A 27027-nucleotide genomic window follows, 5' to 3' on the forward strand; every position below is an offset into this window, starting at 1 on the left:
TGAGTAAGAGTAAGAGTATCAAAAAAAAGAGTAAGAGTATCAAAAAAAAAAAAAAAAACAAGCTTAACATGTATTAGCATTTTAATCACTTCATGTCCCTATGTATGTTCTGGGTAAAAATGCTTAAAATATGCTTGGCGTAACATTACACAAGCAGGTTCAGTAACATGCTGTATGTCATATAAAACACAGTCTTACTTAGTTTGTTGTTTCTTGTCAAATTCTCTTTCCATTAGCCATAATCATTATTGAAATAATGTTTGAATTAACATTATTAAATTGACTAACATGCTTGAGCTTATGATGCTTATTATTAAATAAGCTCATGCCTATATGTTTACTCAATTTGAAACCTTCATATTGCACTAAAAATCATAAAAACCTTCTGCAGAATGCTGTTTTGGGGGATGCTCACATAAACACAACCCTTGATGATAAAACATCTTTTAAAGCTCGCCTAAGCTTTTGTCTTCATTCAGAAATTTTTCTTTTTGTTACTTTTTTCTTTTGAGACAGCAACAGGTTTAAGGAAGAGACTTAATGACACCACAAGACTGTGTCAGGAGGATAGGCCGAACATCTTTTAACTAAAGCAAAGTCGATACAAACATTTTGTTGAAGAACTCGGTTGTACGTTAAAGAGCGTTAACATCAACACCACTAAACAAGAATAATGACTGCAACCCAGGCATCCTCACCTGTTATCAACTCTTATGGCTCAATGAGCAAATCCCACCAACATCAAAAATCGAAAAATTTAGTTAGAAGCCTAAACAGGAGATGAAGGTTATTGTAACGGTATATGGAGACTAAATCTGGAACGGGAGTGTGAGGTGTCCACAAACCTTTGGTCATATAGTGTAACAAAAAGGAGTAAAGGAATAGTATCAAACACACAACAGACAGACCACTGTCATTTTGTCTGACATGCAGCTTAATACTGTGGTTGAGAAGTACTGTTAACAAATACAAATTACATGGCACCTGTTTTTGGATGATGCTACCACCTAATAAAATCAGGTGCAAGGATTTTCCTTCAGATGAAATTTTTTGCTCATAAAAGTCTAGCAATAGATAGATAGATAGATAGATTGATATAGTCAGTGAGTGATTGCTCCCACCCCCCAAAAATATACACCATTTAAAACCATTTTGATGTCATTTTAATTAATCTCTCCCAACCCAATGGCACATGTTTATTTTACTAATGATAGACTCTTTGAGAGGAACAGAGTTGTTGTACAACTACAGAAGTGCTACAGAAGTCATCGTCAGTTATTGAAAGTTTGTGATTGCAGTGAAAGAAGTAAACAAAAATTTCCAAATAGCACTGAAACAGGACTTTTTAGAGAATTCACTAAGGCATGGTAAGATGATGAAAGCTTACACATAAAAAGTTTCACACCATAATTTATTACCAATCATATTCAAGAACTGTACTTGATATTTTACTGTGCACACTCTGTGGCATTTTAAATCAGTCTCTACAGACGCAGAATGCCAAAGCATGTGGTGTGTCAATTTGTTTGATCACAGAGGAAAAAAATATTCTAATGTTCCCATGCTTCATTTTCATGTAACAGTTTCATATGGGAGCTCTTGATTAGTTGAATTTCAGCTAGAATGGAATGGTAAATGTATTACAGTTGGCCAGCACAGGTACTGTATCACAGAGGCTTGGATATCATTTCTTAACAAGTCTAGAACTGTTGAGAGATTCTGTTTTATATAATATTTATATGTTGATAATCAATGTCAATGCTTGGGACACTCCTATTGGCATTTTTAGTGGGATTCTGTGGATTGTTACAGCAGCATGCGCTGAATACAGGCACTGTTGAGATCCTGGAGATTCATAAGTTAGTACAGTAACCATAGTTTTCCTGTGGGAGAAAGGAATTTTTCTGGGGGGAAAACCTGAGGCGAAAATAACAAGAAAAGTAACAAATACTTTGCATATTCTTACTCAGATTTTAGATACAGATTTATCAATTGGGAATTCAACAATTTCATGCATTTTCCACTGGACTCCATTAAACATGCCCTTTTATACTTAAAGATTAAAACTCCACAAATAGAAGGCTGTAGTGCATGTGAATGGCTTTTAGACCACATGGAATATCCAGTTCACAATAACATCCGTTTCTCTCATACATCAGTCCAAGTTGTCCCTTTCAGCGATGTTGATAAAGGTTCCTAAGTGTCATTATCAATTCTGTGAGCTAGAAAGAAGATGGAAAAGACAAATACATGAGACCAGTGGACAAATACAGACAGGAACTGATATTATATAGCAATATAGCAAAGTAAGAATAGCAGAGACTTACACTGTTTTGGTATCCTGAGTGCTTCTGTGTCACCAGACAGAACCTGGTGCATGACGCCTCGAAACTGATACAGCACCTTCAAGCTCTTTTCTTCACCCACACAGGGGTCGTAGAAGCCTGGTAAGCCAGTCTGACCACAACAAACCATGTTAGTGAAGTACTTTAGCTGAGGTAAATACAATATCAATTGATACAGGTAATTTTTTATGTTTTTTTTTGGACAGACTATGGATACATTTCCAGCATGTTGCCATGTATTATTGCTTCCATATAAAACATGTTAATGATGATCCGGTCATATTTATTTAACTGGTTTGAGTGTGTTACCTTTGAGGCCTCTGTGAGAATGAGTTTGGAGTCTTTCACCAGGCACTGTAGAGGTACAGTCACATCAATGACTCTTGCTCTTTCATGCTTCCTGCTGTTGTCCGTCACAAACTTCCCATACCAAGCATTGAGTATGATGAGTCCTAGGGAGATAAAAAGGTTAATGAAAATGTGTTACAAATGAATCTGCAGTATTATTTATTCTCTCTCACTCACTCATTTTCTACCGCTTATCCGAACTACCTCGGGTCACGGGGAGCCTGTGCCTATTTCAGGCGTCATCGGGCATCAAGGGAGGATACACCCTGGACACAGTGCCAACCCATCGCAGGGCACACACACTCTCTTATCCACTCACACACTACGGACAATTTTCCAGAGATGCCAATCAACCTACCATGCATGTCTTTGGACCGGGGGAGGAAACCGGAGTACCCGGAGGTAAACTCCACACACACAAGGCGGAGGCGGGAATCGAACCCCGACCCCTCATTTTCCGTAAAAGCTATATTCTTGTCAGTGTGGATTAAATTACTTAATAGTTTATATTTTAAAAGAAATAATGCATAAAGACTTATCCTGACTTATGTACTGTAGTAACACCTTTATTACGTAATCTATGACGACTCAATATTTTACCAATGAACCAACTTCGCAAAATGCCTGTAATTTCAATTGTGTTCAGAGCTGTAGATTTGTGAAGTGCGTTTTGACACGAACCACATGGACTCATAATTTCGTACCCATTTTGGACTCCTCAGCTTCAATGATCCTGCGCACTGACTCCTGCATTAGCAGAACCTGAGACACAAAACACAAGCAAAAATTTGACCTTATCCATTAAAAAAATATTTTGAAATTACGGTCACAAAATTGTACCAGGTTTACATTAGCAGTACAATATTGTGAACAATAGACAAGTTGTATATTTTTATTTTTGCCAACCACAGATTTAACATACAGTTTCTCTATATATTTGTGACAATTTTAAGGATTTCCAAAATTGTCGTTTGTTGTGTCTCTCTCACTGGAATTTGAATTAATCCTACATTTTTGTAGATTTTTTATTTTTTTTGGTTTTCTCCCTTTTTTACTCTTGAACTTAATTTCAGATAATTTTGACATTTGAATGTTAAAATTGACCAATGTTGAGTACAATTCTTATACATATGGAATGGCTACTGTGTTGAATTTAGGGCATAAATGAAAGGTTGTGTCATTGTTTTCAAGAACTATCGGCCGTATAATAATAGTGCCGTGTGGACGTACAGCAGACTCGGCTTCTTGCTTCTTCTTGGCAATCTCAGACGCGGCACTCTCCCGATGCTTCTCCAGTTCCCTAAAGTGAGAAAAAGGGTCACCGGTAAATTAAATCCAAAGCCCCAAATAAATGAACACAAACTGCTTACATTCTGCCTCTATACATTATATGAATACAATTTCAATGTAGAGAATACACTTAACCAGTATTATGTGTACATCTGAAAATTCCTGACAATTTTGAAGATTTTCAATGGGGAAACTGTTCCTTACTGTTCCTTCTGAGCACACATGTAAGGTTTGATAACAAGACGCTGGATCGCCAAGTAAAAGACAAGAGGACCGACAGTGGCGTAGAACACTGCACTGGGAAGGAGCTGGTCTGTCAAGTGGATTGGAAAGAAATATGTCTGGCTGGCTCTGTTCAACCTGAAACGCAAAAGTTGTTTTGTATGCATGGTGGCAAAAAATTAATAAAAACAAAACAGAACACGTGAGCTTCATACTTGATCTTGAGGGAAACACCTTGTGGCACTCCAACACTGACTGTAGCACCGAGAACACTGTGTCGACTGATCTTAGTCTCAGCACCGTACTCCACCACTGTTCCGAAAAAGCCTGATCTATGCACAAAGTGTGGAAAAAAGACTTTAAAATCCTTATTCTTGTTCATACAACAAGGCAGGTTTAGTAACCCAAAGGCAAATTCAAAAACTATAATGGAACCACATAACATAATAGTTACTCAAGCACATACTTGACTGAACCCTTGATCTTGGTCTGGTCATCATCTTGGAATTTGTACTGGTAGCTCATCATCATAAAAGTATGTGGGATCCCCAACTGTCAAATGAAATACAACAGGATGACACACGTATTTTCAGCCCTCGTTTTTTTGACATTTGTAGTATTAAAATCTGAAAGTAAAATGAACTGAATTGGGACTAGAGCTTGGGAATGCACACCAAGTAATCCATGATCTTCAATTTGTGAAAGTAAACAGTTCTCTGGATGTTATTGAGGGACAAATGTATGTGAAATTTATTCATTGTATTTCCTTTCCATGGGGATGGGGACAAAATGCACGATTGTTTCAAATAGAACAACACTTTTCTTTAGTTTAGGCAAGAGTGCAAAATCTTTTCAATGTTAAAATGCTACACAATACAGTCGCATTTCTGCTGCTAAAGTCTAAAGGACAATTTACATCAGGTAAGACATTGTGTTGAAGAAAACACAGTGAAACAGGAAGAGATTTGGGATTTTTTACTTGGAGCACAAACAAAAAATCTCTACTGTAAATAACTAATTGAAAAGTACTATTATTGACTTTCTAAGAGAGCTTTGTCGGTGGAGCCACTCTGCAATAGTCAGCTTTATCATGTTACTGACCTGCACAGCAAATGTGAAGTGGCTGCTCTTTGTGTCTCTCACAATGCTGGTGTTCATGGAAGACTGAGCACCCCAGCGCCACTGTAGGTAGCCCATTGTGTTTTTGTCTAAGTGGCGCGCAAGCACGGTGGTTATGCCTGGACGTACACCACGTGACGAAAACTGCATTGCACATTGAGCAGTCATGAAGCTGAAAGACACACACACACACACACACACACACACACACACACACACACACACACACACACACACACACACACACACACACACACACACACACATCCATGTGTAGTACTAAAAAGGTAGAAGAGTGAATAATCATGATTGTTTATAGGTCTTGGACAGTTGAATGAGAAACAGAAGACATTTTGGTTACAAAACATTTTAGATTCAGGGAACCCTTTAGTATTTCTAAATAGGAGGCACATTCCTTAAAAATTTAACGATTGTTTTACTTTCTGAACTTGTGCATAAAAGACCCTGAAATAACTTAACTGCACCATTTCACTCCAACTACTGTACAAATGCAGTCTGTTTTCAAAGAGCAGCAACTGGAGAATCTAACAAGGGTCCAAAGAAAACTACCCATGTCCCCACGTATTAAAACAAATCATCAGGAGTTTATTATTAAATCCTGTAATATATGCACTGAAAGAGACATTGGCAAGTGTTGGCCTTCTACATTCTACACTGGTGGTGCTGCAGGTTCATCAAACCTAACACATAATTAAAACTCTTGTAGCCTAATGGTTAGCGAGTTTGACTCCTAACCCTAAGGTTGTGGGTTCGAGTCTCGGGCCGGCAATACCACGACTGAGGTGCCCTTGAGCAAGGCACCGAACCCCCAACTGCTCCCCGGGCGCCGCAGCATAAATGGCTGCCCACTGCTCCGGGTGTGTGTTCACGGTGTGTGTGTGTGCACTTTGGGTGGGTTAAACACAGAGAACTAATTCTGAGTACGGGTCACCATACTTGGCTGTATGTCACGTCACTTTCACAAACACTTCTCTGAATTGATAAACCATCTAAATGACTGGAGCTCTTTGTGTCAGGGTAGTTATTTTCAGTTTCTTTTTCTTTAAGAGAACTTCACTACACTGCTGACATGCATTACTCACCAGCGAGGTGTCAGGTTGCGAAAAATCTTCAACCCAAATAGAGGACCGTGTGTGTCTCCTGCTCCTAACTCAACCTACAAACAGAATAAAGGTAAAAATGTGTCTTGCATTGCCTGGAATAACAGTCATCATAAGTTTCTTTAAAACAGCAAGCCAGCAAAGTTCACACCTCTCCCCAGCCTTTTGCCGACGTCACCCGTCGCAGAGCCAAGTTAATGCTTCCACCGCCGTTGCCATTGTGTGTAGAGAGAGATCCAGAAAGAATGGCCGTGTCTGACGTTGTCAGAGGGGCCTTGAGGAGAGGAAAAAAAACGCAGACAACAAAAAAAAAAGACATGTGTGTGTGAGATAAAATGTCTAAAAAGCAAATCTCATATAATGCTGACAGCACATACTAACAAAGGAGCTGACTCGGATTCATCAAAGACATCCAAGGTGAATTAAAGCAGATTTTACACACAGTGTCAACTTCAACTTTGAATGCACACCTGCTCTGACTGTTAACCGTAACCTGCAGTTAAAGCAGATTAAAGCATCCTCGTAATTTGCGTGAAAACATTGTGAGAAGAATGTTTTGAGAGTCATAGCCTCTGTTTGGCGACTATAAGGATAACATCATAATAACGTATGAAGGAAAACCTCCCCCCCCCCAATATTCTGAGTTAAGCGCACAGTTTAATTGTGTAAGGACTTGAAGGAGAAATGAAAAGTTGAGGAAAATGGAATAATGGATTTCCATACGAGTCGTTTATGTCCGTGTAAAACGTTAGCTTCGACCCAGTCTTCAAATTGTGTTAAGTTTCATGAAGATATTACAAATAAGACAGTATATAGAGATCACATTCATATCATATTCACCTAAGCTGAAGAATTTTCACATCCGAACCAAACGCTGATCAAATCATCATTAGTCAGTGTCTCTTCATTACATGAATAAGATATTAAGCCTGATCGCTTTTTAATCTCTAATTAATATAACAAGGCGGAATCGACTCAAAAATATAGTCAAATTCCTTCTGGGAAAAAAATCACACACCTCTATGGACTGAGATATATGCATCTTGTTAATCTCAATGTTGGGGAAGCCACCAACAGCGAGTTCCTCATAGTCTTCCTCATAGTGATCAAAAAGGTCTGTAGCATCTACACCCACACTGATTGTCCCCTGCCGGAGAGATGATGAGTAAATCAGTCAAATCCAAACGCCTTGAGACTTGAAGTGAAATGTTCATACAGGAGAGAAATGAAACCTTAGGATTGGTCCTCTGGTGAAGTCTTCTCTCCTCTCTCTCTCTCTGTAGGCGCTCAAACTCTTCCCTGATCTCAGCTGGCGTTCTTTTCCTCTCTACTACCTAAAAGAAAATGATATTCTCTCTTTATTTGTGCTCATTATATTGTTACAGCCAAGCTCTATTTGAACCAAGACTTACCTCCCATCCTTCCACGCTTAGCCCTCTCTTCCCATAAATATCATAGATAGCTCTGGATTGTGGATCACTTAGAACTGCACAGAGAGAAAATATTGTACGATCACAATGTTGTTCCTCCTCTCTGAATAAAATGAAAACTAGAAGACTTTCAAATCACATGATCCAATATTTTATTCACAATAGAACACATAAATGTTTAAACAGAGAAATTCTACCTTTTTATCCACTAAATGAGCTCATTTCAAATTTGATGCCTGCTACAGGTCTCAAAATAGTTCAACACGGGCATGTATACATGGTGCATAGAGGTTATGAGTTTCTGGAGTTTTAGTGTTGGAATTTGGTCCCATTCTTGCCTGATATATCAATAGGTTTCCAGCTGCTGTAGAGTTCGCTGTCGTTTTTGACCTATTTTTCATTTAATGATGCACCAATTCAGCGCCTGGTCTCTTCTACGACAAAGCATTGCTGTTGTAATAGCTGCAGTATGTGCTTTTGCATTGTCCTGCTGAAATGCACAAGGTCTTCTCTGAAATAGACGTCTTCTCGAGAGGAGAATACTAAAACCTTTATATACCTTTCAGCATTCATAGTGCCTTCTAAAACATGCAAGCTGCCCATAATGTATGCACTTATTCACCCCCATACCATGAGAGATGCTGGCTTTTCAAACTGAATGCTAATAACACACTAGAGGGACTCCCTCCTCTTTAGCTAGGAGGACATGGCATCCGTGATTAAGAATGTTAAATCTGAACTCGTCTGACCATAGAACACTTTTCCACTTTGAAACAGTCCATTTTAAATGAGCCTTGGCCCACAGGACATGACGGCACTTCTGGTCCATGGATGCATACACATTTGCATGATAGAGCTTTAGTTGGCAGATGGCGCAGCGGGTTGTGATTTCCGACGGTGGTTTCTGGAAGCCTTCTGGCCCATTTAGTAATGTCATTGACACAATCATGAGTGATGAGTGATGCAGGGTTGTCCGAGGGCCCGAAGACCACGGGCATCCAATAAAGGTCTTCGTCCTTGTCCCTTACGTACAGACATTTCTCCGGTTGCTCTGTATCTTTTGATGATGTTATGCACTGTAGATGATGAGATTTGCAAAGCCTTTGCAATTAGACGTCGAGGAGCATTGTTTTCAAAGTATCCCACAATCTTTTTCCACACTCCTTCAAAGATCGGAGAGCCTTTGCCTCTCTAAGACATCACTTTTATAGCTAATCATGTTACACACCTGATATCAATTAACTTAATTAGTTGCTAGATGTTCCGCCAGATCAGAATCTTTTCAAAATATCTTGTTTTTCAGTCATTTATTGCCAACTTCTTTTGAGATATGTAGCAGACATCACATTTGAAATGAGCTCATTTAGTGTAGAAAAGTGTTAAAGCTCTCCTTTTAAACATTCATGTTATCTAGGTCCTATTGGGAATAAAATATTGGCTAATGTGATTTGAAAGTCTTTTAGTTTTCTTTTTATTCAAATTAAAAAAAAAAAAAAAAACTTCCCAAGACTTCTGGAATTCGGTTTGTAAAATAAAATTTCATTAAGAGCAATAAAACAATAGGCTGAAAGCAAAAATGGCAGAACTTTACAGCTTAAATATGTGTGTGTGTGTGTGTGTGTGTGTGTGTGTGTGTGTGTGTGTGTGTGTGTGTGTGTGTGTGCGTGTGTGTGTGTGTGTGTGTGTGTGTGTTAAACGCTGTTTTCTCACCTTCATATGCTTGGTGCACCAGGTTAAAAAGCTGCTCGGCCTGCCTTTTCAGCTCAGGGTCTCTGTGTTTATCAGGGTGGTAGAGCATGCAAAGACGCCGATACGATGCCTTAAGTTCCTCTTGCGTGGCCTGAAAGTACAATATACGCATGATTAATGTATCATGGTTATAGACTTGGTAGCACTATTTGTCCGATCACTTACAAAACCCATAAACACAAATGATCTATATGTAATGACTAACAGCATAGTCACTATCTTTACTAGCACACTGTATTAGACACTATTGCCCACATCCGATTAAAGCAAGTTAGAGACGAAACAGGTTTTTAGAACTGCATACAAGGACAGTATATCCAGCTATACACAGGCTCTAAAAGCTGCTAAGGCTAAGCACCTGAGCAAAGTCATAGAAAATAAGCAAAACAATCCCAGGTTCTTATTTAGCACAGTGGCTAGATTAGCAAAACATCTGATATCTGAAAATACTATTCCTTTACAGTTCATTAGTGCGGATGTTATGAGATTCTTCAATGATAAAATTAAAAATATCAGGAACAAAATAGTTGGTGTCAGCATCTTGTGATCCAGTCTCACCTAAAGCTCTACACTCACAACTACAGTGCTTTACAAGTAGAGGACAGGAAGAGCTAGATAAACTTATTACTACAGCTAAATCAACATGTTTGTTAGATCCCATTCCAGCTAAATTACTGAAAGAAATGTTACATACGGTTGGTGAAAGTCTTCTTAATACCATTGATTCCTAAATCCTTCAAATTGGCAGTTATTAAGCCCCTCATTAAGAAACTTAATTTAGATCCTTAGATGAATGATCGAATTACAGACCCGTTTCAAACCTTCCGTTTATGTCTAAAATATTAGAAACAACATTGAAGAATTTCAATCAGGTTTCCGGCCCCGTCATAGCACAGATACTGTTAAAGTTACAAATTACTTGCTGTAAGTTTCGGACCAAGACTGCATGTCACTAAGTTCTACTCTATCTCAGTGCTGCATTCGACACAACATTCTCTTAGTCTGCTTACAAAATTACACAAATATTCAGAGACAGGTTTTAGGTTTAGATCCTGCCTGTCTGATAAATACCATTTTTTGGAATTTAATTGAGAATCATCCTGTTTCTTGCCATTTAATTATGGGGTCCCTCAAGGATCAGTTTCAGGACCTCTGCTTTTCTCAATGTGGGAACATCATTAGAAGGCATGCGATTAGTTTCCATTGTTATGCTGATGATACAGTTATATATCTCATAAAAACCAGATGAAATATCTAAATTGTCTAGGTTAACCAAGTGCAATAAAGAGATAAAAGAATGGATGACCTGTCATTTTCTGTTGTTAAATTCTGATAAGACAGAAATATTACTTATCGGTCCAAAAAAAATAAAATAAAATAAAAATAAAAAAATAAACCAAAGCTCTCACAATTCAACTTCCATTTTGAGGGATGTATTGTAACTACTAGCTCAACAGTGAAAGACCTGGTTGTTTTATTAGACAGCAACTTTTAAAACCATATCACCCATATTACAAAAAACAGCCTTTCCCACATCCTAACTTTATCTGATGCTGAGAAGCTAGTTTATGCATTCATGACCTCCAGACTGGACTATTGTAATGCATTACTAGGTGGTCGTCCTGCATCTTTAATAAACAAACAGTTAGTCCAAAAAGCAGCTGCCAAAGTTCTTACAAGGACAAGAAAATATGATCATATAACCCCAATTTTATCATCTATCCACTGGCTACCTGGTTGGTTTAGAATTTATTACAAGCTGCTGCTACTTAATTTCAAGTCTTTTAATGCTTTATCTTCCATGTATCTAACCAGACTTCTAACACACTTCATTCCTTCATGCTCTTTGAGGACTAAATGTTATTAGACAGGATCAATCGTTTACTAGAGATGAATGAATGTGAAAGTGAAAGTGAAGTGACATACGGCTAAGTACGGTGACCCATACTCAGAATTCGTTCTCTGCATTGCACACACACGGCAGTGAACACACACCCGGAGCAGTGGGCAGCCATTTATGCTGCAGCGCCCGGGGAGCAGTTGGGGGGTTCGGTGCCTTGCTCAAGGGCACCTCAGTTGTGGCCGGCCCGAGACTCGAACCACCAACCTTAGGATTACAAGTCAGACTCTCTAACCATTAGGCCACGACTTGTGAATGTGAGTGACTGATCTGCTTTTGTATCTTTCTTAGATGTAGTATTATAGCTTAGTTAACCAGTGGTCAGAAATGTTAGCCATTGTGTGTTATCTATTTGCCGACTACTGAATAGTCATTTATTCATAAATTACATTAACGATTAATTCGATAGCAAGTGAAAGCAGCACAGATTTACACCCAGTCGCTCTCGATTAGTTCGATTACTGATGTCAGTGACAGAGCCGACGTTGTTCAACATGTTATTATGTTTCGTTCAGTGAAGTTTGCATTGAAGTACCATCTACAGGGCTGTCAAGTGTCACGCATTGAGCGTGACAGTCCCTCATTTCGGTCTTTTGTCACACTCTCCTGCCACAAATTGTATCTCTCCCGCAGAAAAACTTACTACTCATATATTTAATATGCTGCAGCGCTTAAAATGTATCTGTCCGCACTGCTGTCTCTATGGAACCGGGCAGGAGTCAAGCACGTCAATCAAAAAAAGAGGCTACACAACAGCCAATCAGAAAATAACACATTGGGTAAGATTTAACATAACCAATAAAAAAAAAAGCAGATCCTGGAATTGTTCAGCATCATCGTCGTTCACTCACAGAGAAAACCACTGGAGCTGCAAGCATCACTTTGAGCACAGAGTAAGTCGTGATCTCCTGTTTTAATGTTACAACAAATTCTACAACAAAACTTGTGACACAAACAAACAATGACATTGTGACTGCAGTTAGAGATGTTTCCCAGATAATCAGCATCAGTTTTTCATGTGTCTGTAACGTAGCCAACAGTTTTACAGCCTGTTCACTGACAACACCTGCTCAGAACAAGTAGTCTAAGCCAGTGGTTCTCAAACTGGGGGCCCTGAGATGGTGCCAGGGGGCCCCGGTACACTGACAACACCTGCTCAGAACAAGTAGTCTAGATTCGTAGTTCTCAAACTGGGGGCCCTGAGATGGTGCCGGGGGCCACGGCTTTATGACATTTTATAAAATAATGAATTTATCATAAATTAAATCTCAAAATATAAGGCTACTAACCAACAGAACTACATTGTATAATTTAATGTTTTGTTTAATTCAAATATTAAGTTTTGAAAAAAAAATTATGTCATAAAGGGCCAGTAAACCTGATTCTGACCGATTCTCTCTCTCTTTTTTAGAGGCTAAATATATTTAAAATGTCACTCTTGCCTGTCTTCAAAACCTGTGAGCTCTGCATGTAGAAAATAACGCCAGTCGCCTGTCATATTGAAGCTCGCCATAACTCAGTGCTAGCTTCATAGCACGCTAGCTTTTGGTGTTAGAATAACTTTGTGTAACAACTTTGACACAAAACATTCAGGAGGTTTATGGAAAGGGTACGAACATTTCCAAAGTCACACGTTTATACGGTGAAAAATGAAATAAAAAGAATTTGAATTTAATATGAATAAACAGTGTCTTGCTGCAATGTGCAATGATAAGCAAAGGGTCACAGTGCTAACGCGTTAACTCAATTCACTCTAAATCTTCATTTGCACTATCTTTATGTCAAATATTACCACATATAACTCGAACTATACATTCACAACTAAATACCGTGGATCCCATACCTCTCTCCGCACGTTTAATAGCGAATAGTAATCATCATTGTCAATCTCATCCTCCTCCAAGGCCGCCGCCATGTTTACAACCTTTCATCCCAACCTGCGTCCGTTTTCATACGGATCTGGAAACGTTATCGCCCCCTTCATGAGCGGAGGCGAACTTTTCCCCCCTTTCCTTGCTGAGCATATAACATGCTGCATAGATTGTTGTTAAGAAGTTACTGCTCTCTACATTGGTTAAATATAATTAAATATAATATAATGCTTACTAAATTATGCTCTAAATTTGATGTGCACTTTATATAATCGACACAGTAATTATTCCTAAAGGGAAAAGATTTATTATTAACTCAGATTTCACAGTTTGATATTTCTTTATGTACCAATTTTTACCTCTGGAGATCTACAAAGTCTAAAAGCCTATTTTGAACGCCTACTCTATTGCACATTAGGATATGCTTTATTATTGGTAGGCATAGGCATCTTTAATCTGAAATTATACTTTCACTAATTATGACACGCACACTGACAAGATTTATTAGCTTCATAAACAAACTATTGCAAGAATAAACCCAATGCAAATGAATGAACACACAGGCGTAGTTAATTACCAGTGAACATTTCGTACTTACAAAAAGTAAACAGAATTAATCTATGCAGCTACAAGCCTAAGTACACTATTTTAAAACTCTAATTTATTTTGCTGAATGAGAATTAAACCCCACATGATCGTTAATTGATCTCACTTTTATTATGCAAGAAAAGGTTTTTTGTCTCTACAGAGAAAGCAAAGGTCTGACAAAACAAAGGTCTTTGCACTTTGTCAATTAGGCTACTTTACCACTCCATGACTTTTCTATCGGCGATGAAAAGGTCAGGATTTGGAGAGTGTTACCATTTCCTATGTTATCAATCGAATGCAAGCAATAAGGATCATATTTTAATGATGGCATTTCACGGTCTGTTTTTTGCTGTGGGCAAAGAAACATTTAATTCATTATCTATGAGCTTGCTGCAATTAAAGAATGTTCATTAATCTCTCAGTTGTGTCGGGCCACTTACATATTCATGAATGCATTAACAACGTTTCTCAGACAATTCAGATAATGTAACTAAAGAAAGAAAAAGTGGATTGACCTAAAAGAAATCCATCATCATTATCATCATCATCATCATCATCATCATCATCATCATCATCATCATCATCATGACAACAGCAATAATGATATTATTATTATTATTATTATTATTATTATTATTATTATTATTATTATTATTAAACTAAATAATTTTTAAAATACAGAAAAAATGACTTACCTTGCAAAAATGTTATATGGTCATAACTATTTTTGCTGGTTTAAGACTAATATTTAACATTTGCAATTGAATTAAATATATATTATTATTATTATTGTTTATTTGTTTGTTTGTTTGTTTTATTTTTTTAAATAGCCAAAAGTGACTCAGGTTTAATAACACTATATGGCCAAAAGTATGCAGACACATGACCATATGTGTCTATTCCAAAACCATGGGCATTAATACACTGCCTGTCGCCTGTTTCCTGGTATTGTACCTTCCACTATTCTGATAAGGATTTTCACTAAATTTTGAAGCCTGGATGTTGGGATCTGTGCTCATTCAGCCACATTAGTGAAATCTGGAGGTGATGTAGGGAGAAAAGGCCTAGTGCACAGTAAGAATTACAATTTATTTAAGCTGTTCTTTCACACCAACTTCATGATGAAATGTGGGTTGGTGAAAGGAAATTTTAATGCTACTGTATACAAAGACCATATAAACAATTGTTGGCTTCTGATTTTGTGAGACTATGAAACACATACGTTTGACCACTCTATGCTGACCTACACTATATGTAATCTCAATTTTGAGGGGAATCTTAAGAGGCACTCACTTCCATTTTAATTTGAATTAGGTTTTTAATAAGGACGAGTTGGTAGTGTTTAAAGCCTCCTGCACTCTCTGTATGAGTCTTTCTCTCTCTGGAGCTGTCCCTTCAGCACCACCTCTGTGTGATAGCTAGTTCTATTCTTTCCTTTTTTATCCATTAACCATATACAGACTACGTAATTCACACAAGCCTACCTCATTACTGAAAATCATTTACCTCATTAATAGATAATCGGGCAATGTTCCTAATCACAGTACATTTAATTAAAATGTCTTTAAAAGAACACTTTAAAAGAGCACAGCATTTTCTTAACCTAATCTCTATCTACATTATTTTGTAGCTTACTTGATTACTATTCACATGCATTTCCAAAATGTTCCTACATTAAAAACCTATTGTGCTCAAATCTTACCCATAATGGATGTTTAATGTAAGCTGTTTGGGGAATAATAAAATAACAATAATAAAAATAATGCATACACTTTTATGAATCTTTTTGGACAGGGTTGTTTGATATGGCCTGATGCAAAGTGGATTATGTTCTTATAACAGCACATCCAAAAACGCTTTATTATTGCTATAGCACAGTGACTTGGTATATTATTACCAATTGTTACTAGTTTATTTAATAACAAATGACACATTGTTCAATTTAAACATTTATAGTTACATTTAATGTTGTGGAATCTCTGCCAAACAAGTTAGTTCCAGTTAATAGTTGCATTATATCAGTTATAAACTACTGCTCCTTCAGCAGTCTTTCATTTTTCTTTCTCTCTAAATTAATAGAACAAAAAACAGCATGGCACCTCACAGAGAAAATGTATAGTGTAAACCTGTCTGTTCAGAAAGCTTTCTGTGGGGAAAAGCCTACCAACAATGCAATGTGCTGATACTAGAATCTCCTTCAATAAATGTCCTGCTGCATAAAACTTCACCATTTTCTTTGTTGGATAACATATTTTTGAAATGTCTGAGACATTGTTTATGTCGACTGTGAACCATATGAATATGAATTGCCCTGAAATAAACTGTTATTATAGAACATACTAGAAACCCATTAAACTATGTATGTGATGTGAATCACAGTCAGCGCTAATGTCAGTGCTGCTGTTCATCATATGTATTCAATATCAACAGCTCCAGATTCTACCACAGAACAGTGCTGTGGTATAAACCTTTAAGATGTTGGTTTTACTTTCAGTACACATTTATGGGTTCTCCTGTAAAAAAAAACAAAAACAAATCTGTCTTTTTCTTTGTGACAAATCTGTGGTCATTGTAGAAAACGGCTTGCATCTCATTTTTATTTATATTCCTGAATAGTGTATTTCTTAAACATCTACTCATGTAATTCAGCAACTGCTTGAACTTTCATACAAATGCCACCTTCGGTGCCATCATCTTGGCACCCAAACGCCAGCTTCTCACAGGAATAATTAAAATGCAGCAGCATCAAGCATCAAATTAACAGTAGAGTTGATGAGACACATTTCAAATACTTCAATCTAAACGTGTGTGTTTCGGGGTTGACATTGCCTTTTTTTAAAAAAGGCACATCTAGGTTGATTATAGAGTCTGTATTTGGACATCGATGGTGCCGCCCCTTTGCCTTGTCCTTTTTGCCACCCTATGCACACATCTATCTTAAACTTACTAAGAGGAATTCTCGACAGAAATCTCCCTTGCACATTGTATAGTTTCAAAAGAAGCCTCCTGTGCCCGTTTAGTCTTACGCACTCCTCTGACGGTGCACGGTTCAGGCACGAGCTCATCGCGTATTGGCTGTCTGTCTCTCTGAGGCGTGGAAGCTGCACCTAAACATCCCTCCATCACCCAATGATCGCGAGCGGACACTTGGAAAGGGAAGTCGTTTCTCGCTGAGCTCGCCGGCTATTTCAGCATCCCGTGGCCAGTCATCATCCCACAGCCAATGGTGGAGTGGCTTGGAGTTGCCTCCCGCTCAGCCGGTCCCTCCTCGCGCTGTCCTCGACGTGCACGCGCGTGGTGGTACCCAACGCTCGCGAAGAGGAGGAGGAGGAGGAGGATGTGGCGCGCGGAGGGGAAATGGCTGCCGAAAACAAGCCGGAAGGTAAGAGGCAAAAGCTCGGGGATTATAAATGTTTTTGTTTACTACTAATGACAACAGTGTGAATGGAGTGAAAACATTAAACAACGGGTCCGAGTGGGCTCGCAACTTGCGACGCGAGATGCTTCTCGGGTTTCCGCATTTATCCTGACACACTCGTTATTTCTCCATCATTACCCTAGCCAGCTATGGTAGCTAGCCAGCAATGTGTATTACATTAAAAAAAGAATGCGAAAATTGGGAGACTGAAATTAAAAGAAAAAGAAAAACCCGACAAGCGTAAAAAAACAACAAATAAACGCTTTTTCTCTGCGTCTCAGTTCAGAGAGCAAACTTACTGACAGCACCGTTTTAGTAGTCGAACACTAACTTCTCTTTTATTTATCAAGCTCCTCCGGATGCACAGGAATTGTTCCTAAGTTGCCTGTGTTGAATCGCACTGCTTTTATCCACCAAGTCTGGCACTGACATGTCTCAAAAAGCTTGGCTTGTCTGTAAGAATCTACTTCTAACCACAGTGATGTGCTACTTTCTGTGCTCCAAAGTGCTGTTCTGTTGCTACAGCATGTGCATGAACTACTCAGCTGAAATAACACACATAAACTATACCTGTGGGACAGCTTTAGAGTTTTTTCTTAATGCCAGCATGTTAAAAAGGAAACCAACAACTGATTTGCATGTATTGGATGTATACTTTTGGAAAACTTTACATGTGCTGCCAAGAAGGAAGTTTGGATTGAAATCAGTAGGTAGTCTCTGTAGAATAACGCAGATCAGAGCAATTTGATATATTTCTTACAAAAATCCTTCCACTTGTCATTTTGCTATTAGTTTAGTTGCAGGATTACTGATGGTGATGTTAATGATTAGGTTCTTTCGCTCTCAGTGTGTGTCTAGATCAGGTGTAGTAGGTGTACATTATGTTCTTGCTGAACTTCTGTAAGAATAAAACTAATCACAGCTACTCTTTATTGTGATTGATACGATTGTGTTTGGTAAAAAGTAAACCATAGTCAGTGGTTGTTTCAATTTAATAGATAATTGACTATATATAAATAAAATAAAAAAAATACTAATAGCTGAAGGTTGTCTTTTCTTCTAGCCACAGGGTGGAGACCTTGTGTTAAAAAAACTTTTATTAAAAAAAAAGAAACAACAACAAAAAACCACACAAGTATTTTTATTGCACAGACTTATTTCTATATATCCCGTTATTGCTGTGATTTTTGATTACTGACATAAGCAAAGTTAAACTTGAAGAGTTCAAAAGGACAATGCAATGAATCCGGTTATTCACTGACCTTATACTAGAATACTAGGATGAAGCAGCACTCATGCACGTATTACTGACTTACTTATTACCTTGTAATTACAAAGCTATGAATATAAAATCAGTGATCAGGAAACAATGCAATGACAGCAGGAAAAGTGTGTTGGGTTTTGAACCAGTGCTGGAACACAGGGGGGTGGTATTGAGCTTTGTTAGTCGCCACACTACACGTCTGTTTTACTATGCACGGCGTGTCAACTGAGAAGGGGAGTATTGGAATAAAGAGATATCTACCTTTGTGTTGAAAGCATCACATGGCTCAGGGCTACCCAAGCTTGTTCTCTATTTGTTACAGATGCAAACAAACACATCCGGGCTTGTAATGCGCACCACATTCATGTTCTTCCTCCCGCTGCGTTATGGCTGCCACGTGCTTTTTAGATCGTCTGAGCTGAGACTCCCCTGGCAGAGCAGGTTGAGTTATTTTTGACATTCTTGTGAGGTCAACGTGCGGAGGAGGAACATGTGTCACACACTTACTCATGAACGTAGCTGCTTCTGTGCTGGACAGGTTGAGGGCTTTTTCTTTTGCATATACATATATACACACACACACACACACACACACACACACACACACACACACACACACACACACACACACACACATTCTACAGTATATATAACTATATTCTATATATTCTACCCTACTGTGCCAATTTAATACTCTAGGCCTACTTAGTAACAATGTGAATGTGAGTGGAACATTGCATAGTTTTTTTTACATTTCTTTACCTTTTTGATTACTCTCTGTCCTGTAACCTTTTGTCCTTGAAGCCGCAGTGTTTGTGTTGAGCGCTGCTCTCCAGGGCTTCAATATTTCACAGATTTTTTTGCACATAAGGACAGGCTGTTCTTTGCTAGAGGCTGCTACAAAAACATGGATAATATCTCTTATGTCCCACTGAGTGCTCCTGTCCCCTTGTTTGACCCTTCCAGAGAATCCCACTTCCAATACAGTGTTTAATAATAGGGTCTTTAGCAGCCTGTTGGCTATCACATGAAACATGATATTTTTTGTTTGTGACACTATTTCACACAATTGTTTTATTATTCTTTTAAAAAATATGTTATTAATAGTAACTAATCTAATATCAGTAACAGACTCTAACTGGATTACAACTACAACTGCAAACAAAAGGAAAGACACAAAACCTTTGAATCTCTCTCTATATATTGTGCTTTTTTAAAATGTGGTAAATATGCCAAATCAATAGGTTATATTCATTTTTTTCCCTTCAGATTCATATCGCCATTTATTCCACTGATATTTGCAATGGCTCAACAAGACCGGGAAAAAACTGTGAGCATAGCGATACTTCAACCCTTTTTTTTTACTTTAGCAGTATATAAAATGAATTTCTGAGAGAAACATGTTTGACTAAACAGACTAACAAAATTAGTCTGTGGAAATAAAATGTCACTGCAAGTGGATTTATTCATATTTCGACATACATTTATTCTCCTGAACAAAAAAGAAATAACAAATACAAACAAACACAAATCTGTTTGGTATGTATGCTTATGCTAATGCTAGCTATCCACTTTCTAATAGACTCTTCAGCCGGTCCACTAGCCAATAAAGTGAAAAACAAGCGATAGCAAATGGCTGTATTTATAAAGTAAAAAGTGTAAAGAAATGTGTAAATATATTTTGAAGAAGAGGAAGAACAGAAAGAGGATATTTTCTAATGTGTTGTGACATGACATGACTCTATATCCGTGCTACTCATGCTAACACTTGCTTGCTAAGTGTGCTAGCTATTCATTTTCTGAACTAGCCAGCAATGTGAAACTGATGACCTTTCACATAAAGGAATAAAAACAAAAAAATTGTTTTGAAGCAGAGCAGGGATATATTTCCTTGTGTGTTTTGATTCTGTTTGTGAGGTAATTATGGTTTAACACTAGCTTCGAGCTTCATAATAAAAAGTGAGCTAGATATTTATTTGCTAAACTAGGCAACAGTCCTCCCTTACGACCATTTATTTAAAGGTAGGATTTATTTAAAGGATATATTGGGGAAATTATTTTAAATCAGCGCAGGAGTTTAATTCTTTGTGCTGCTTATTTGATATTTAGCAGTTGAGCTGAAGTAACGCAAGGATTTGTACACAAGGCTGCACAAAGTATCAACCATTTGTAACTTGAAATAAATAGGAATATTGTTTATAAGTATTCCAGTCTCAGTCCTAGAGAGACAGGACAGTTTGGTGATTTTTTTTTGCTTCAAGACACTTGATTCAGCTCGTCGGTTAATTATAGGGTTTAGTAATTTTGTGAAGGAAAACACCAATTTGATGTATAGTATCAATTTTATATTTAAATCGCCTCTATAATATGTAACACTTAAAATAATCAGGTGAAGTTGCGTTTATACAGTTGTAGAATTTGTATTAAGAAGATCAATGCATTTTATTACCAAATTAAATTGCAACATTCATTTAGATAGAAACTACACAGAAAATGCATAATACATTTTTTTCTTTACCTGATTTTATTATACCTTGAAATCAGAATATCACAGCATATCTCAGAGCTGTGGTAATGATTTATTTTGTAGCCCAACATCAGTATTGATATTAGCTTCAGAAATCTCATGTTGGTCAAGCTTGAGTGGATATCCGCTTGGGGATTTATAATTCTATTAAATGAATTAGATCATTCATGTGGTGGGGGCATGGATGGGTTTATCAGTGCGTACTGTAATGTAGAAACAGATACTTTAACCAGTTGAGATGCCTTACCTGCTTCAGACAAGCAGACATCATTTTGCTCAATGCAAAGCAAACCGAACTTCCAAAAAATTTCCAAAGGGAAAATTTAGGAAAATGTTTGAATATGTATTTCTCAATGCTCAGCCAAACCAAGGGAGAATAGAAGGTCAAGAAAAGAAAGAAATACACAAGCAAACTATCTGACACTGTGGAATTAACTGGCACCATTTCCCAAAAGGCATTATCCCAGGAAGGAAGAATAAAACTAAAATGTTTCTCAGCAGTTACGATAACTCTGTAATGCTTTTGGAAAACCATGCACAAGCAGTTAAGATTCTCCCACGCATCATCTTTTCATTGCAAATTCAGAACTTTACATATTTTTTTTTCAGAGTTGCCACATTGATCTTTTGAAGCTGAATTATAGAGTTAGATTCTTGATCTTCAGCACTGACCCATATACTGTAAATAATAAACAGCGTGTGTTCAGGTCTGCTGTAATGAAAACATACACACTGTCATCTTCTACAAGATGAAAGAGATTGCTTTTGTACCGTCTCAAAGCCCAAACCTGAACCCAAATATAATTCCACATGTCCTCACCACTAGGGAGCAACTTAAGTCAAAGCAATCCCTTCTGCCCCTCTGAACATGCACAGTGAAACAGCGGTGTAGACTTGGTGGAGAGAAGTAACTTTGGCTTACTGAACCTGAAAGCCGAATTGAAGAGATTGCATGAGAGAAGTTTTTCTCTACTCAGTGACGCACATGTCCGAGATGCATGGGGAGGGAAGCTTGGGTTCACAGCAACTAGCCAATAACTGGTCTGTGTGTGTGCATGAGGAAAATGTAGAAGGTGTCAATGTTAAGTTATTGTGCAGTTTTCCTAGTCTCTTCTCTTTTTCTACTCTCTCTTTCCCTGCCTCCGGAAGGACTGAAGAAAATTCGTAATCCGGATCGAATGTACAGATCAGCTGTGTGTTATTCCGGCCATGCTGCTCCTAAGGGTGTCAGTGATGACACAGAGATGAACAGTAAGAGCTGGTTATTAATATTGCATTCGTGGCATTGCTTGAAGGGGCCACTTGCTGGCTGATCTATTATTCATTCATCGATTCATTTATTTACTTCTTGATTTCATTATATCTTCCTCCTTATCCGCTGGGAGTTCCTTCCCAGAGCTTTCTTTGAACCTTGAAGTGTCTTCTTGACAGCAGCATGCTATCAATATCACAAGTGTTGCCATTTGCTAAGAGCCAGACCTGTCCATAAAGACTGCATTACGCCAGACTCTCATACTAAATGCTGCCATCCACTACACCGCTGACCTTCTAAAACTCGCTCCTACCATCCATCTAAAAGCATAGACTTTATCATGTTGTATATTGCAGAGTAGGCAAAGCTGTAGTTTGTTGAAATGATTTGTGAAAACCGCGAGTTAATCTCATTTCGACCGAGAAAACAAATGTTTTCTCTTCAGAACGAAAAAGCTATTTGCCTTTAGATCAATTATGTGTATTAATGTATGCCGACGCATAGAACGTTGATTGCTCCATTAGTACTCCAGAAGTCTCCATGCTTAATACGCATCGAGCTGCTCTCCTGCCACCCCTGGAGAATTTGTTGATCTGTGTAATTAAGTGCGTTTATGTTTGCCGTAATTTAGAAAACGGAGCCAGATCACGCTCATCTCCTTGTTGTGCTATTCACTGATTATGCTCTTTCCATTGAGTTCAGTGCTTCAAAGCAGTGTTTTAATGAACGTTCTTCTGGGACTGGAAAGTGAATGGCAGAAGCTTCTGTTTGCATTCATCCAGCATACAGCTGTGCATTTGTCTGTCTATCTGTCTGTCTGTCTGCCTGTCTGTACCATATGTATGGGTTTGCTTATATCAATCACTGAGATTCCATACCTCTTGCATGCAGCATGATCTAGCCGCTCTGCGTGATTGTGTCTGGTGGCCCAGTTAACATGGCAGCCTGGAGGTTTGTGTATCACTTGGACCATTGTAAAAAAAAACAACAACAAAAAAAATAAAACAACGTCCTGTCCAAAGCAGGTAAACCACTCATGTGAGTAATTGTGGAAGTGGTTATGATAAGGATAAAGGGCTTTAGTGGGGATCTGGCAGTGTGTCCTCTTATTGTTTAGTGGGTGTGTGCATGTGTGTGTGCTCTCAGGTCCTCACCTCCTTTCTCCCTGAGATGGGATTTTCATGGATGGGTGAGTTTGGCTAAGGCTGAAAACACATAAAGAGTGGCTGCTTTTTTTTCCCCTACCCACGGTTAAGGCATATACTTGAGCTGAATTAAGACATCGATTTCCAACATTTCTGACTAAAGCAAGTGTGTTGCTATTAGAATAGAAAGCTTTATTAGTTGTAACACGTAACGTTCAAAAGCGCTGAACATTTTTACACTTATTAGCCAAGGTTAAAAAACAAAATGTAGATTTTTCAGTAAATAGCAGATTTAAAGGTCAAAAGTAAATGTTCACATCCTCATGTTATAAGAATGGCGAGAAGATAGTAGTCTACGGAGGACTTTCAGGCTTCGAAAGGAAGCCTAATAAAGCCTTTATTCAAAGTAGCTATTTTGCCCCATCAGACCTATTCATCAAAGCTTAAAATATTGACCTTGAAGCCTCAAACACCATGTTGCAAAATGATTTTTTAATCATATTGCACAAACATTCACCCTTTCAAGCAGGGCCTCCAGAGCTGAAGAAAATTTACCCTTCAACAAGACAATATCTAGAGCTGTTTCCTGTCATGGCTTCGTGATTAATGGTTCTCAGTGTCCTGCCAGCCATGCGCACACCACAAAACCCTGACATGCCATCGGTATAAGTATGTGGAAGTGAAAACTTGGCAAAAGGAAAAAAAAAGATCCAGTTATAGACCTTTGACTGGCATGTCATCTCTTAAAAGCGATTCTGTACCTAATTTGCTTTGATATGTCTTCCCTCTCTGTAGCAATATGATAGTTCTGGCTTTTGTAGTTAAGCTAAAAGCATGGCTTTGACATTTAATCTAGCCATGTGTTCATTTTCCTGAAAGCCTTCGCGGCTTATAGACGAGCCTGTGATCTAGATCTAAAAAGATGGTGCTAATTAAGTGCGTAGTCCAGTGCAATCAAAGCTGTCTTTTAAAAGCAAGTGCATCTATCAAGGAGTCTCATTGACTTTGGTTGAAGGGACAGTGTTGCCTATGTATTTTGGAATTCTAGTCTTTGAGTTGTAGGTATTTATTAGGGCACCCATAATTCATAGCTAGGAGAAACCCTAGCAGTTTTTGTCTAGCTGATTGGCTCTGATTGCCAGCATTGTGATTTAGGCAGCTTATTGCAACTTGTTAAAGAGGAATGTTCTTCATTAGCTGGGCTGATCACAATCTGGAACGAAGCTCTCTTCCTATTCCAGACTGTTATTACTCTCTACTGTAACATCTGTTAAAGAAAAAAAAGCCTGCATTGATAATGTAGTCAATTATATAATTTTATAGCAGAAGTGGATTCCCTTCTTTGATTTTTCTGATTTTCTAAATATTTGAGTGTCAGGACACATTTTCTGACTAGACTTTTGCTTGGGAGAAGTTGGAGAAGTCCAACCATCTTAAAACTCTCATTGTTACACCAGCATTAAAATCTTATGCCTCCTGTTACTTTTAAATAACGATTTTTTTTCTAATCTTTATTTTGAATGTCGCGTAATTGAGTCATTAAAAAACGTTTGAGATTTTCAAGCATTGCATGTGAGCAAAATCCGTCACTGACAGAAGAAGTTGGTTAGTAAAAGTCTCAGGCTGAACTGTGGCAGATTATTTTGAAAAATGATAGTAATACTGTAGTACAGAAGTGAGTACACTCCTCAAATGTTTGTAAATATTTTACTACATCGTTTCATGTGACAACACTGAAGAAATGACACTTTACTACAATGTAAAGTAGTGAGTGTACAACTTGTATAACAGTCTAAATTTGTTGTCCCCTCAAAATAACTCAGCAGTCAGCCATTAATGTCTAAACCGCTGGCCACAAAAGTGAGTACACCCCTAAGTGAAAATGTCCAAATTGGGCCCAATTAGTCATTTTCTCTCCTCGGTGTCATGTGACTCGTTAGTGTTACAAGGTATCATGTGAATGGGGTGCAGATGTGTTAAATTTGGTGTTATGGCTTTCACTCTCTCATACTGGTCACTGGAAGATCAACATGGCACCTTGTGGCAAAGAACTCTGACAATCTGAAAAAAAGAATTGTTGCTATACATAAAGAAGGTGTAGGCTATAAAAAGATTGCCAAAACCTTAAAACTTAGCTGCAGCACAGTGGCCAAGACCATACAGCGGTTTAACAGGACAGGTTCCACTCAGAATGGGCCTCGCCATGGTCGACCAAAGAAGTTTGGACGTGGTCAGCGTCATATTCAGAGGTTGTGTTTGAGAAATAGACATATGAATGCTGCCAGCATTGGAGAGGTTGAAGGGGTGGGGGGGTCAACCTGTCAGTGCTCAGACCATACACCGCACACTGCATCAAATTCGTCTGCATGAAGGAAGCTTCTTCTAAATATGAATCACAAGAAAGCCCGCAAACTGTTTGCTGAAGACAAGCAGAGACTAAGGACATGGATTACTGGAACCATGTCCTGTGGTCTGATGTGACCAAGATGAACATTGGTTCAGATGGTGTCAAGCGTGTGTGGGCTCCAGTGGCAACCTATGATGCCCTGGTGAACTCCATGCCCAAGAGGGTTAAGGTTGTGCAGGAAAATAATGGTGGCCACACAAACTGTTGACACTTTGGGCCCAATATGGACATTTTCACTTAGGGTTGTACTCACTTTTATGGCCAGCGGTTTAGACATCAATAGCTGTGTGTTGAGTTATTTTGAGTGGACAGCAAATTTACACTGTTATACAAGCTGTACACTCACTACTTTACATTTTAGCAAAGTGTCAATTCTTCAGTGTTGTCACATGAAAAGATATAATAAAATATTTACAAAAATGTGAGGGTGTACTCACTTCTGTGAGATACTGTATGTACCAGCTAATTTCCTTATAACAAATGGTGCATTTTTAAAGGCAAAACTCCAACTACTGACTTTGTTCAGTTTAGTACTGTTTACTTCTCTCTATATCTTTTTTAAATGTATAAAATGTTTAATTTGATTAGTTTCAAAGGCGTCTTTGCTTTTTAAAAGACTTTTTTCACATCACTGTGTTTGTTTGAGAGACCCATATTGCTACAGTATAATTGAGTTTTTGGTCACTTTATGTTGCTGTAGTAAAAGGAAAAAGATTAACATCAGTGCTGTGGTTTGTTTTCATGTTTTTTGCTGCATTGTTTCTTGAGCTGAAACATTAACTGAATGTCACAGTCCATGTTTTTAATCTGTCTGACTGCTCTGAAAACATATACTATATGCCCAAGGTTTATGGACACCTGACCATTACAACCATAAATGTTCCTTCCTCAAATGCTTGCAAAATTTGAAGCACACTATACTGTAGAAGATATTTGTTAGCTGTAGCACTACAATTTCCCTTGACTGTAACTAAAAGGTCTGGACTTCCTCCAGCTTGACTCTGCTAGTGTGCACAGAACAAAGTCCATGA

The 27027-nt window shown here is 38.1% G+C and overlaps 2 protein-coding genes across 8 annotated transcripts in view; one reads left to right on the top strand and one right to left on the bottom strand.

Moving 5' to 3' along the window:
* Positions 1-1394: 1394 nt before the first annotated feature.
* dnajc11a (DnaJ (Hsp40) homolog, subfamily C, member 11a) lies at positions 1395-13525 on the bottom strand. The gene is made up of 16 exons (XM_027170742.2): positions 13368-13525; positions 9586-9715; positions 7858-7931; positions 7678-7779; positions 7464-7592; positions 6597-6719; positions 6428-6501; positions 5307-5496; positions 4672-4757; positions 4421-4537; positions 4188-4343; positions 3924-3993; positions 3398-3455; positions 2655-2797; positions 2328-2457; positions 1395-2222 (listed from the first exon to the last, which is right to left on the bottom strand). Exons 1-16 carry the CDS (start codon positions 13437-13439, stop codon positions 2197-2199), a joined length of 1680 nt encoding a protein of 559 aa, XP_027026543.1. The 5' UTR covers positions 13440-13525; the 3' UTR covers positions 1395-2196.
* Positions 13526-17085: 3560 nt separating this feature from the next.
* The window catches only part of camta1a (calmodulin binding transcription activator 1a), a 380235-nt gene continuing 370293 nt past the window's right edge, over positions 17086-27027 (top strand). For 2 of the 7 annotated variants that reach the window (XM_027170434.2, XM_047807178.1), the window contains exons 1-2: positions 17088-17365; positions 22342-22443. In XM_027170434.2, the coding sequence (XP_027026235.2) occupies positions 17341-17365; positions 22342-22443 (127 nt within the window). In that variant the 5' untranslated portion in view covers positions 17088-17340. Of the gene's footprint in view, positions 17366-22341; positions 22444-27027 lie in introns of all 7 variants that reach the window. The other 5 variants (XM_047807177.1, XM_047807180.1, XM_047807176.1 and 2 more) reach the window with 5 other exon arrangements.

The sequence above is a fragment of the Tachysurus fulvidraco genome, chromosome 23 (genome assembly GCF_022655615.1).
Source record: "Tachysurus fulvidraco isolate hzauxx_2018 chromosome 23, HZAU_PFXX_2.0, whole genome shotgun sequence".
Taxonomy (NCBI): Eukaryota; Metazoa; Chordata; class Actinopteri; order Siluriformes; family Bagridae; genus Tachysurus; species Tachysurus fulvidraco.

Excerpts from the sequence above, each read along its gene's own strand:
- dnajc11a (XM_027170742.2), bottom strand. The coding sequence starts at position 13,439 with ATGGCGGCGGCCTTGGAGGAGGATGAGATTGACAATGATGATTACTAT. Across the intron at positions 7,780-7,857 it reads TAAGCGTGGAAGGATGGGAG|GTAGTAGAGAGGAAAAGAAC; the intron begins GTAAGTCTTGGT and ends ATTTTCTTTTAG. Across the intron at positions 5,497-6,427 it reads CGCAACCTGACACCTCGCTG|CTTCATGACTGCTCAATGTG; the intron begins GTGAGTAATGCA and ends TGTGTCTTTCAG.